The sequence below is a fragment of the Pinus tabuliformis genome, chromosome X (assembly GCF_031772625.1).
Source record: "Pinus tabuliformis cultivar Carrire ecotype Pingquan chromosome X, CPIR1, whole genome shotgun sequence".
Classification (NCBI taxonomy): domain Eukaryota; kingdom Viridiplantae; phylum Streptophyta; class Pinopsida; order Pinales; family Pinaceae; genus Pinus; species Pinus tabuliformis.
The window spans coordinates 825,182,622-825,197,000 of NC_142308.1; the positions used below are offsets into that span (position 1 = coordinate 825,182,622).

At 41.4% G+C, this 14,379-nt stretch overlaps 1 protein-coding gene across 1 annotated transcript; it reads right to left on the reverse strand.

The window, feature by feature from the left end:
* Positions 1-2,334: 2,334 nt before the first annotated feature.
* On the reverse strand, positions 2,335-2,883 carry LOC149142313 (uncharacterized). Its single transcript, XM_089451448.1, has one exon. The coding sequence runs from the start codon at positions 2,881-2,883 to the stop codon at positions 2,335-2,337; it is 549 nt and encodes a 182-aa protein (XP_089307574.1).
* Between the last annotated feature and the right edge of the window lie 11,496 nt (positions 2,884-14,379).

The following is a 14,379-nucleotide window of genomic DNA, read 5'->3' on the forward strand; positions in this document are numbered from 1 at the left end:
ATGCATAGCATACTGGAGTTGAACATCAACGATTGAGACTGTCTGACCTTGTCAGAGAATGCTAACATTGTCATGCAAATACTATCATAATGTTGAGACTAACTTTACTGCTATAGTGCCAAGACAAACCATTCTACTAAGCTTTGAATATATATGTCATGCCAAATCAATATGATGAGTCATGCCAATGTTGTCTCATATGTGTGTGTGTGCATGTGTGTTGATGTGCATAGATGCGAGTATGAAATCATTTGCAAGATACATACAACAGAACCAATAATATAATCTGAGATATCAAATGATGCCTCAAAGCAGAGTGATGGTGTGCCATACATAATGATATTCTGTCAGATCATATATAATGACATGCCGACACACTGAAGACAAATGTGCACATATGTTGTATTGTAAAACATAATAGCAGAAACTATATATCATTGATATGCCAATAATATGATGTCAAGGTCATTCTATGCACTAATGAGATGATGTTATGTATATGAAGGTACTCAAGCAGAAGGAGATGCAATAATCTCATCTCTTCTTTCTTGTTTGACAAAACTTTTCAATAAAATTGCAACATTATATGATAGAATACACATCATTGACCTCTCCAAAACTAGTGCTTGCATTTCTTATATTGACATCTCCTTGAATTGATGGGAGGAAGCAAATTAGCTACAACCTTGGCACTTTCCTGCCAAAAGAAATCCTCTATAGCTGGTGTTGATCGAAGAGCTGAAAGGACTTTTTCATAAGAGTGGAACCAAAAGACAGAGAGCGAGAGACTGAGGTAGAATGTTGAAGTCGAGCGAGGCTTGTAGACTAACTGGGAGAGTATAGAGAGTAGCGTGAGTCATCCAAGCTTGAAACAGGGAGACCTAATTGTCATCTGAACCCTCAGATCACAGTAGCCATCTGAATCACGAATAAAGAGCTCAACCAATGTGGAACTAATCCTTTACGCATTGGACTGGAATTGAGTCTCTAATTAGAGCTATCAAAATTAAAGCGTTTTCTCCCTTTTTCTGATTTGAAGATTTCAAGACCCCTTTCTTTATGTAGCATTCCACAATCCATAGAGTCTAGTCAAAAAATATCTCCCTATAATATCCCTAAGGAAAATTAACAGTCAATATGCAAAGAAAACTAGACAAAAACACCATGAAACAAAAGCAAGCAATCAAACCACGAATTTGCATCCAAAATTGCGTTTTGTACTCATTTATTAATGAAAAGAGGTGTACAACAAGGTGGTGGAATGAGTGCACCTGGGCTTGCGCTAGGAAAGCTATCAAAGCCCCAAAATGATAAGTGAATCACCCTCCGCTAATCTGATGCTGATATGCCCAAGTGTTGCACTATAGATGCCTAGAAATATTTCGTTGCCTAAAAGGATATGTTGCTAGGGCCCTCTCCACCACTCAGAAAAGTCTGAGAAATTAATCTTGTCCTCTACTCAAGAAACCCATAATAACCCAGAAGGGTTTGGCCAAAGCTTGACCCTGGAAATTTGACCCTCTTTGGCTTGAGTGGCTTTGTTGTTGGGTAAATCGACCCACTTGAAGATTGTACTACTAAATTCTCCAAAATGCCTGCAATCCCTCTTAGAAGGCTTCCTAGGCCTTCCCTACAAATTTCTCTGCAAACTTAACTCACTCCTCAACCTCCCGGAGTGTCTCTACCTAACATTGTGCAGTGCCTGCGTTGCTACAACTTTCCTTGCTATTGTAACTCGACTTCCCCACTACTGGTAAGATTTGGGACTAAGTAGAACTCCCTCCTTTGTATAGCACTTGAATTCCACTAAAGAAAGGGCTGGGATTTCCACTCCGAAACAATCAGTATGTTGAACAGCACATGCAGACTTGGCTCACTGTTCAAGCATGCTATTTCAAAAGACAAATTTTGAAAATAATAGATGATGAGAAAAATGAGAACCCCTCCTTCCTTTTGTTGATTTTCCTCCAAGGCTGCCCATGTGGGTTCACTTTGAATTTCCCTCGCCAATTTTGCTCCAATGAGAGCATACTCTCCATGTGGGCCAAAAATCCTTTGTGGTGGCCCCCACACTCCACCAAAGCTGCAATCTGTCCATAGAACTCTAATGTTGGGGTGCTTCTCATGCCAAAATTAAATGTGGGTCCCCTAAGCCCACTTCTCCTAAGTGAAACAATGTAATACGACAAAATTGAGCAAAATTCGATATTCACTTAGTGAAACACTAAGTAGGAATATCATAGTCCTCCCTGCCAAAGCATTGCTTGTCCTTAAGAAACTAAAAAGAAGGATGTTGTAGTATATGTTCCCCCTCCCAGGTGGCATCCTCCTCTATTATATTCCTCCATCGAATAAAAAACTCCCTTTGGACCCGGTTACACAAATTTCTCTCCCTGGTGTCCCAATAGCCTTCGGTTCCAGCACTAAATGCCCCTCAGCATCCATAGGGGGTAACTCCGTAGCAGTTGTAACCTGTTTTCCAAATGCCTTCTTTAGGAAAGAAACGTGAAAATTGTTGTGCACCCCGCTCTTCGTGGGTAGCTCTATCTCATATGCTACCTCCCCCACCCTTCGAGTGACAAAATAAGGCCCATAGAAGCCAGGTTTGAGATTCTCGGCTCCATTCTGCTTGAGCATAGATTGCCTGTATGATTGGAGCGTCAAAAATACCAAGTCCCTAACTTCTAACTGCCTCTCAACTCTGCCTCTATTTGCATAAATCTTCTGCTGATTTTGGGTCATTTTCAAGTTGTCCTTTAGAGCCTCCAGGATATCTTGGCTCTCCTGTATCCGATTCTTGGACCTTGGGGCCCTACTGTCTCCAAACATAATTTCAACAAAAGATAATGCATCATAACCATACATATATCGAAATTGTGACATACCTATAGACATGTGATGCGTAGTGTTGTAGCAGTATTCACCCAAGTGCAGGCACCGTATCCATGCTCTTTGCTACACTGTCACATAGTTACGAAAGTAGCCTCCCAGCCACTTGTTAACTATCTCCATCTGTCCGTCTGTATGAGGGTGGTAACTGGTACTCGGGGTGAGCTTAGTAACCACCAACCGAAATAGCTCCTGCCAAAACCCACCCATGAACCTGTTGTACTGGTCACCAACAATGGTCTTTGGGAGACCATGTAGTCGAAACACCTCTTTGAAAAACAATTCGGCCACATGTGAGGCTGAGTATCGGGTTGAAATGGCAAATAAGTGAGCATACTTATTCAAGCGGTCCACCACTACATAGCTGCAGTATTTGCCCTATCCTGTGGGAAACCTAGTAATAAAATCCATCGATATGCTCTCCCATTTCCCCTCTGAAATGGGAAGTGGTTGCAATAGGCCCACAGGGTATGTCTGCTCTCCCTTGTTCTGTTGGCATGTGTCACACTCCTGGATATGCCTTAGAACATCATCCTTGAGTCCCTTCCACGCAAGTGCTCCTTGATGGTCTGATATGTCTTTGTGAACCCATGATGCCCTACTAATGGTGAATCATGAGCAGCCTGTAGATCTTCTCCCTCAGCGGGGAGTTAGGTACCAAGTAAATTCGGTCTCGGTAGTAGATCACCTCGTTCGTCACCCAATACCGATCATATATCACCAACCCATCAAGGACCTCACATGCAAACTTGTCCTTGGAGTACTCCACTAGTAACTGCACCCTCTAGTCTAGGGTTATTCTCATCAAGGAAAGAGTGGATGGCCTCTTGGAAAACGTGTCAACCACTACATTTTTCTTCCCTTTGACATACTCAATGTCAAAGTCATATGCCTATATTTTTATCACCCACTTTTGTTGCCTCTCCTGTAGCTATTTATGCTCCAAAAAAAACCTGAGGTTGTTGTGATCGGTCTTGAACTTAAACCTGTTCCCCACCAAATTATACTGCCCGAACTTGGCCAACACATGCATGATAGCCAACATCTCCTTATCATAGATGGAGTAAAGTATCTCAATGGGTAGTAGCTTCTGATTCTCAAACCCTATGGGGTGCCCCCCTGCATCAATACTACTCCCACGCCCACTCCTAATGCATCACACCAAACATGAAAGGCTGAGTGAAGTTAGGAAGTGCCAACACCAGATAATTACTCATACCTCCTTGAGGTGATCAAATGCCTCCTGCATTGTAGTGGTCCACTCAAAGGCCCCTTTCTTCCTTAATTCTGTAAGGGGTGCACCAACAGGGAGAATCTCTTCACGAACTTCCTCTAATAAGTGCAAATCCCCATGAACCCCCTCAACTCGGTCACATTTAAGGGCTCTGGCCAATCCCAGATAGCGCTGATCTTCTCCTCATGTACTCTAACACCATCCTCCCTAATGATGTGCCTTGGGTAGAGAATCTTTGTCAGCCCAAACTCACACTTGGACAGTTTGGCATTGAACTATTTCTCCTCCAAAATGTGCAGTACATCTCAAGGTGTTGCAAATGCTTTTTCCATGTGTAGGTTTTAACCCCGTACAAAAATTACCTGCATACAAATTCTAAAACACAGAAAATAAACAATGTGAGACCATAACACATAAAACACATATACACAGAGATTTTCCCTTCGATCCCAAAACCGGGACTACCAGCTTGATTTTTCATTATTCCTTTCAATGTTACAATACATATTTATACATGCCAAAGCATCCAATACCATGGACCGAAAACCATCACATCCAAAACCATGTGCGAAAACCCTGCACAAAACCATAGGTAAGTTCGCCCCACCTAATATAGGGTCCAAAACAAATTTACCCAGGGCACTGCCCCAAACCCCGTAGAAGGGGGCTAACCGCCCCCTTCAAACCTCCCCTGTGACCCCCCTATTGCGAAGGGGGGGCGGATCCCCCCCCGCAAACTACGTAGGCTAGTCGTGGAAAGAATATAACACAACCCAACATTCTCCCAGTTGTTGTTTTCTTTCCACAGGAGGCCACAGGAGAGCTTAGTAATTTATCTAGCCCTGAAATGCCCATTATTTCTCTACACCAAGAAAACTTCTTAGAGTTCACAGATTTTGTCAATGCATCTGCAATATTCTTCAAAGTGTCCACCTTTACCAGAAAAACCTTTTTGTCTTATATCTTATCCCTCACAAAGTGATACTGAACATGAATGTGCTTTGTCTTTGAACGATAACCAGGGTTCTTTTCCAAGAAAATTGCACTTTGGCTATCACAGTCTATCCTTATAGCTCCCTGTATTAACCTCATACTTGAACACAATTTTTGCAACCAAACTGATTCCTTTCTTGAATGAGTGGCTACCATGTATTATGCCTTTGTAGTTGATAATGCCTATAGATTGTTTCTTACTCATCCAATTAACTGCACCTCCAAATAGGTTAAACACATATCCACTTGTAGATCTTCTCTGATCCAGATCTCCAACTCAGTCTGCATCAACAAAGCCACGAATATCCAACACTCTGTCCAATCCTGGTCTTCCTTGGTAGCACAAACCATAATCATTAGTGCCACACAAATACCTGAAAACCCACTTTACTATTGTCCAGTGCTCCTTCCCTGGTTTTGACATAAACCTCCTCAATACTCCCACTGCATGTGAAATATCTAGTCTAGTACAGACCATTGCATACATCAAGCTACTGACTGCACTTGCATATGGAACATGGGACATGTCATCTTCCTCTTCTTGTCTCTTGGGACACTGTTCGACAGATAACTTTACACCTACAGGAATAGGGACCTTCACCGGTTTACTATCCTACATATTAAACCTCTGTAGTATTGTCTCGACATACTTCCTCTAGTTTAACTAGAGCTTCCTCTGGTATAACCAGAGCTTCCTCTTTTCTCGATCTCTTTTAATTTCCATGCCCAAAATATAGTTTGCGGCACTAAGATTTTTCATGTCGAATTTGGAGGACAATTGGGTCTTCAAATCCTAGATAATTTCTTTATCATTTCCAACCAGCAAAATATTATCCACATACAAGACCAGATAAATAACACAGTCATAATTAATTTAAAATACACACAGTAATCTGCTTTGCTTCTGGTGAAGCCAAGTCCCCGTAAAAATGTATATAATTTCTGATAACATACCCTTGGTGACTGTTTTAACCCATACAAAGACTTCTTTAACTTGCATACTATTTCTTTCTTACCCTTCACTGCAAAACTTTCAGGTTGCTTCATGTAGATCTCCTCTTCCCTATCCCCGTGAAGAAATGTTGCCTTCACATCCATCTGTTCTACCTCAAAATTAAAAGCAGTGGCAACAGATAAAAGTAATCTAATAGAAGCTACCTTGGCAACAGGAGAAAAATATCACCAAAATCAATTCCCACCACCTGGGAATAACCTTTTGCTACCAACTGAGATTTGTATTTCTCCACCTTTCCTTCTGCATTTGTCTTCTTCTTGAACACCCATTTACTGCCAATGGGTTTCCTTCTATCCAACAACTCCACCAGATCCCAAGCCTCATTTTTGTGCAAATATGCCATTTCATCAACCATGGCCTCTTTCTAGAGTTTTCCATCCTCTGAATCTACTGCTTGCTTCACAGTTCCGAGATCATCATCAGTGACAGATAAAGCAAAATTTGAATAGAAAGTAGATGGACTATGTCTTTCTGGCTGCCTTCTTTCTCGAACTGATCTTCTCACACCCGGAGTTTGTGGCTCTTCATATTCTGATTCTTGTTTTGTTGTAGATTCTGATTCTTCCTCCTTAAGCTCAAACTCTATCTTCTTAGGTTCCTTTGGTTGGACTTCTCGTTTAATAACATCTTTCACCTCTCTAAACACCACATCTTAGTTGCACACAACCTTCCTTATTACTAAGTTCCAAAGCTTATAACCCTCTAAACCATACTTATACCCAATAAAGATGCACTTTTCAGATTTACTATCCAACTTGGTTCTTTTCTCCTTTGGAACATGTACATATGCATCACATACAAATACCCTCAGATGTGAAAGAGAAGGTTTCTTACCAATCCATGCCTTTTGTGGAGTCTTATCCTCTAATGTTGATGAAGGTGATCTGTTGACCAGGTAACATGTTGTCTCCACTGCCTCTGCCTAGAATTCCTATCCTAACCCGACACCACTGAGCATGCTTCTTGCCCTTTCCATCAACGTCTTGTTCATTCTTTCTGCAACTCCATTTTTCTCAGGTGTATATGGAGTAGTCTTCTGTCGTGCTATACCACACTTCTAACAGAATTCTTCAAATTCCTTACTACAAAACTCTCCATTGTTATCTTTCCTCAACACCTTTATCTTCTTCTCTATCTCGTTTTCCACCAAAGCCTTAAATTCTTTAAACTTGTCAAAGACTTCATATTTCTTCTTAAGGAAATATATCCATGTATTCCTTAAGAATTCATCTATAAATGATACATAGTATACAAAATTACCCAGTGATGGAACCTTCATAGGTCCAAACACATCACTGTGCACAAGCTCTAATATCTTTTTCGCCCTCTTACCACCAGAGGGGAAACTCACCCGATTTTGCTTCCCATATACACAATTTTCACAGATATCAAAATCCGAGAGTTATTACTCATACCTTCTACCATACCTTTACCGTGAAGTATTTGAAGGCCCTTCTCTCCAATATGTCCAAGCCTTTGATGCCACATCATGGTCTTCTCTCCATAGACCACTAGATTTTTTGCTCCAATTTCAAGAACCACAGAACCGTTGCACCCATCAACAATAGTGCTGCCTTGCAGCTTGTACATGTTGGCTACTTGAATTGTTTATTGATTAAACAGTCAAGTACCACATTAATTTGTCAACCTGGGAAAGTCCTTTTATTTCAAAGGTGACCTCGTACTGTATGTACTTAATTCTAAAAGCATTAAAAGCTTTAGTATACACAATTCTGTTTCTGTCAAACTCCTTACTCTATGTTATAATAGTTACATTATATTGCAAAGATAAAATGAAAGCAGTTAACTAGAATACAAATCTGAAAAGAAAAGTAATGGTTGCTCTGTTAGCAGAGGATCAGGACCCTATCCTCAAGGTAAGGATGTTCAGCACCTGCCCCTGTAACCAGGTTGCTAATACACACTACAATTCTAAGTCACCGGTGAAGTATTCTTTTACAACATCAAGCAATTAACAAAACAGAGTATCATCAAAAGGAAATTATCAGAGGTAATTCTACAGAATCCAAACAGAGTACCAGCAGAAAGGAAATTGCCAAACACACTCACACATTAACAGAAAATAAATGGGTGAATCTTGTGAAGAAGGTGGGCCCTGTCCCTCTCACAAGATTCCCCAGAACGCAAATGCTGGATTAGATGCTCAGAACAACTTTTTATTCATCTGCCAAAATGTCCAGTTACAATAAAGATTCAGACTTGCTTTTGTTTTTCAAAATTTCCCTTACAACTTGTTTCTCTCCCTTCTAATGTAGATGTCTCCTCTTTATAGAGGAGACATCTATTACAATAGACTGTCATAGTTCATTCAATTAAACCTTTTTGTCAAAAATAAGAAATCCATCCTTGTTACAGGATGCTGTTACAACAGTGTGACGGTGTATTCTTTCTTGGGTCTCTTACTGTTACACAGCTGGGAACCAAACTTCAACCGTCTTCTTGGAATCCTCGTACTATCTTTTGCCGCTTCCCTATTGTTGCTGATTTAGTAAGCTCATGTTGTTCCTAGTGTTTTAGCAACTGTAACCGTATTTTACCCTTTCTGGACAGTTGTTGATCGTGTTGTGTCAGCATGGAACTCTAGCGATCTTTTGATAGTTGCTGTTTGTTATTTCCGGTATTCCAGTTGTTGCAAAATAACGTTTTCCCTGCTTTAGATAGTTGTTGTTGCTGGTGCTGCAGCAACTGCGTAGTTGCTGTTTCTGGTGTTGCAGCAACTGCGTAGTTGCTGTTTCTGGTGTTACAGCAACTATGAATTATAATTTTTGCAAACTTTAGACAGTTCAACGATTACTTAACAACTTGGTTAACTTTTCCAAAGATAATTATAAAGATAACATGAATATGTAATGAATAATTAAACATATAGTCATGCGGAGAGTTACTTCATACCTTGGGATGATTAGGTCATTATGTAATCAAAGCTTTCAACTTATGGACTGAAAAAGGGTAATATTATAGCAAAAATACAAGGTCAAAAATGGTCAATTTGGAGTCCTAACATACCCCCCAACTGAAGGGATTGCATGTGCTCATGCAATGCTTACTCTAAATATGAGTCGGAGTACTGGGATGAACAGTGTAAATTACTTAGACAATAGCTATAGAAAGTGTTATCAAACTTGTCTCTGAACCCACAGACAGTCTGTAGTTGCCTCCATGCTGTCGCCTCTTCCTTTTTGGATAATCCAAACTGACCCTTGTATTGCTGACCAGATAACCATAAAAGTGGAAATTTAAATTTGTAGCCAATCCAATTTTCAGTACATTGTTCCATACATCTAACATAGTAAGGTACCCTTGAAATTGCTGCTTGTAAATTAGGTGGATTGTAGGGATGATACTCTTGCCTTTCCTTGGGACAGTTTTCCCAGAATAGGTTGTTGGCTTTAATAGCCAAAGGTGCCTTCGTTCTCACATAGTGTTGGCAATCTCGCAGGACCACTTCTTGTAGTTGCCTAATGTGATCAGTCATTCCAGGTTCACTTAACATTCTTTGGTGTTGTGCAATGAAAGTGGCTGCATTTTGAGGTTCAGCCCTAATCCAAAGGAGGCAGTTCTGTTCATTATGTTGTGCTGAGATGAAGGCGTTTTTCCAAGTGAGTTGGTTGGCTAAAAAGGAAATGAAAGCTCTGAGTTGTATGTCACCACAAAGAGGGAGTATATTCATTTTTCTGTCTTCAGACATGGCTTCATTGTGGAGATAAAGCTCACACAACAAATTCTGATCATTTTTGGGTGCCTCTGCAAAGGTTTCAATAAATTGTTCTGATGTAATCACCTGATGAGGTCTACCATCTCTAACTACCTTTATTTGTAAGAATGTTAGTCATTCCCTCAAAATGTTGCATAGTTGAAAGAGGGTTTCCTTGTGGCAAGTATTCTTTGAACCAACTCAAACATCTGGGACAGTCTAGCTTTTAGTTCCTTAATTTCTTTGTGCTGAGCTCTAGACTGCTCAAGTGCTTCCCAATTCTTATATGCATAATTGAACCAGATTCCCTTTTGCTGTTGGAATGCTTTGCCTTGTGATAGCTCATATTCTCTCCACCATTTTCCTTTTAATTCTTGAAAACTAGCGGTCTCTATGCATGCATCACTGACAGAGGGAGATTCTGTTTGTGTAAAGGCATCAACAAGAATTTTCTGCTCTGTGATAATTGGAGTAGGCCGGGGTGATTCGATGTCTTCTTTTCCATTTCCAGCTAATGTTTCTTCTTCTTGTTCTATAATAGTTTGGGTAGGCCGGGGTGATTTTATGTCTTCTTCTCCATTCCGTGTTGATTCCTATGTAATTGCTTCTTCTTCTTGTTCCATAGCAATTTGGGTAGGCCGGGGTGACTTTATGTCTTCTTCTTCATTCCCTGCTGATTCCTGTGTTACAACAAGCCCTTCTAGTTCTTTTACACTTTTTGGAGATCCTGCTGGTTCTTGTGTTACAACAGGTTGCTCTGTTTCCACCTGTATAGTTTTTGGCGAACCTGCTGGTTCTTGTGTTGCAGCAGGTTGCTCTGTTTGCTCCTGCACAGTTTGTGTTACAGCAAGTTCTTCTGTTTGCTCTTGCACAGTTTCTGGAGAACCTACTGGTTCTTATGTTACAGCAAGTTCTTCTGTTTGCTCCTGCACAGTTTCTGGAGAACCTACTGGTTCTTGTGTTACAGCAGGTTGCTCTGTCTGCTCCTGCACCTTTTCTGGAGAACCTGCTGGTTCTTGTGTTACAGCAGGTTGCTCTGTTTCAGTAGAGGGTTGTGGTGGTTCTGTTTTTTCTTCTGCAGTTTGTGTAACAGCAGGTTCTTTCGTTTCAACCACAACAGCAGAAGATTCTGGAATGACTTCAGTCATTGGTTCTGCAACTATCTTGTATCCTGCTTGAGTGTATATCTCACCACAATTGACGCACATGTATTCACTCTCTTTACTCTTCTCTGTTGCAGATGCTACTCGTGCTAAAATGTGCAGGCTGCGTTCATTTTGATAGGCTTCCTTGACCCTTATTATTTCCTCCTGGTAATCCTGAATTTGGGATTTCAGAAATTCAATTTCTTCCTGCAGGGCAGATATGGTAGGCTGAGCTTGTGGAGTGGCAGGTTCCAGTGGAGGCAGAGGTTGTGTTTCAACATTCATTTGATCACTTATACCCCCAACAGGTGGTTCTTGTGTGTCACCTGGTGGGGTAGTGGTTGTTTCTTGTGTTGCAGCCACTTGGCCAATATTACCTTGGGTGTCGGCAGCTAGTTCTTGTGTGACAGCTGCCTCAAAAGATAATGTCACGACACTGTGAACACTCTGCATCTCAGCCCCCGAGGGTGAGGGAGAGGAGTTTCCAGGGCTGGTGGGAGTACGGGTTTTTAACATGATGGGTGGGGAGCTGGGGAGGGTGTGGCTAGGGGATTCAGCTATTACAGACGACCGAGTCCTTTGCTTGGGTAGAGAAGCAGGGAATTCAGAAATTTTTCTTTTTAGGCCAGCTTTCTTTAAAATAGGGGCAGTGGCGGAAATAGCAGCTGCTTTAGCTGAAGCCCTAGTTCTTCTTCTTTTCGGTGGGGTTTCATTTTTCTGCTGCATTTTTCGTTTGAGAAGGGTAATAGGGATGTTATCATCAGAGTCATCGGTAGAAATACCAAGCATGGGAATGGATGGGTTGGTTTTATTGGGAGATGGGGTTGTTTCCGTGGGTATTTCTACTGTTGATTGTACATTTTCAGCAACTTGTGGGGGCGTTTGCTGGAGGATTTCCTCGGGCATTTGTTCTGGAATATCGTCTGTTTTTTGAGGGATTTCTTCGGGTATTTGCTCTGGAATGTCCTCTGTTTGTTGAGGGATTTCTTCATCCTGCTGAGGTATGTCCTTAGCTTGGTGAAGAATTTCCTCTTCCTGATGAGGAATTTCCTGCTCTGGCTGAGGGATTTCTGCCTCTTGATGGGGATTAATGAGGGGAGGGGGGTTATTTAAGGCAAGGCCTCTATTTATCAACAATTGAGCTAGACGATGGTGTTTCAAGGAATGGAGCAGACGCTTTGCGTTGACAGTGTAATGTGACATATTTTTAAGACATCCCAATAGATAATATGGCATATTTATCAACTGACCATGCCTCAAGTGATTCAACAAGACAAAATCGTGCTGGTAAATTACCTGGTACTGGCCTTCGCACGTCAAGTATTGCTTTACGAACTCATCGACTTTCGGCCATGGTTGAGGCAGTGATTGAAGTGCTACACCTCTACCCTTGGGTTCCACCTGCTCGCTTGGTTGAAGAAAATCCTGCTGCGCATTGAGGATCAGGTGCTTCCAACTGAACCATCGCATGCCATTAGCTGGTAGCCCGGTAACTTGGGCTATGACTTCCTCTGTGACTGGAATTTGAACCCCCTGAACGACGGAAAACCCCTCTGTTAAATTGCATGCAAATTCGAGGACTTGCTATGCGTCGAAGTCTGGACGTCTCCTAAAATAATCTAGCCATCCCGCTTGTAGGAAGATTTGATAAGCCTCAGGATAGAGCTCAAGAAGTGTTGTTGTGCCAGGTTCGTATGTGATGAGATTTCCTCCCATAGCTGCTGTTTCAGTGAAAATTCTCAGTTCAGAGCCGAGCTTCCGAGTTCAGTCCAGATTAAATCATTGCAAATGGTAACATGCCATGATGAGATGACTTTTACATATTACCGGGAGATTTAAGGGCGGCGGCAGTTGGTGTGCTATACAATTATGACAGCGCTTTGGTAATCCCCCCCCAAAAAGCTACGAGTAAGTGATATGTTTGGAAGTACAATTATTTGGTAGTCCTATCAACGTCTCCACATTAACTATTATTTAATGTCCATACATAATCATGCGTACCTTTATGTTTTACCTTTTTAGTTGCTGCGTCAAAAAGTCTTTTCTTGTCTTTTGCTGGATTCACAATGATTAAAGCGGATCTAACAGTATGAGAATACTGGCGATTTTTAGTAATGACGGGAAGTAATAGTGGAGAATTGTAATCATCATAGTGTATGGCTGGTTCTTTTGGTAGGAAATGCAAATAATAATTCATTTCTTGGAAGTTGAAGTGGAGAAACTGGTACTTTTATAAATGAGAGAAATACTGAAAAAGGCATTACGGCATCGGGAAGTGGTGTTACAGCAACGGGAGTTGGTGTTGCAGCAACGGGGGTTGGTGTTGCAGCAACGGGAGTGATGTTGCAGCAATCGGGAAATGGTGTTGCAGCAACGGGAGTTGGTGTTGCAGCAATGGGAGATGGTGTTGCGGCAACGGGAGTGGTGTTGCAGCAACGGGAAATGGTGTTGTAGCAATAGGAAATGGTGTTGCAGCAACGGGAAATGGTGTTGCAGCAACGGGAAATGGTGTTGCAGCAACGGGAGTGGTGTTACAGCAACGGGGTTCCCAAGTACGCAAAGTGATCCCTTTGAAGCTTTTGTTGTTAGCCCTTTTCCAAAGCTAAGATCTGCAAAATAATAGATTGTAATATGGCAACCCTTGGCAGGGATTATTAGTTGAAAAGAATATCTAATCTAAAAAAATGCATAAATAAACAGAAATTTAAGTGCCTTGAGGGATAGCAAGTTCTTCTAGGGAAGCATAGTGTTTATTTGCCATGAAAGTAGCTTTAAAATCTTCTTTAGAAACAGGCCGCTGATATAAACAGAGTCGATACCCATTCACTAGTAGTGGTGTTCTGCTTCCATCAATCGTTAAAAGTCTGACTGTCCCATTTGGAAAAACAACATCCACTTCATAAGGCCCTAACCACCTTGTTCTTAACTTACCTTGGAAATTCTCGAAACGGGAGTCATAGAGTAGAGCCCAGTTACCTTTCTGGAACGACCTTTGTTTGATGGTTCTGTCATGCCACCTGCTTCTTTGTTGATGTATCATGGTTGTTTGATGGATGGCATCCAGTCTCTTCTCGTCCAATTCCTGAAGCTGCTGCAACCTGGCTGTCTGTGCATCAGTCAAGTCAAGGTTAACAGCTAAAGCAGTTCTTAAAGTTTTGATTTCAAACTCTACAGGGAAAACAACATTTTTTCCAAAAACTAATTCATAAGGTGAAAAGCCCGTAGTATTCCTCCAAGTAGTTCTATAGGCCCATAATGCCTCAGGCAACCTTTGAAACCAGTCCCTTCTATTCTCCTTTATTGTTTTTGTCAAAATGGCTTCTATGACTTTATTGGTGCTTTCTACCTGCCCATTTGCTTGGGGGTGATAAGGTGTAGTCATTTTGAG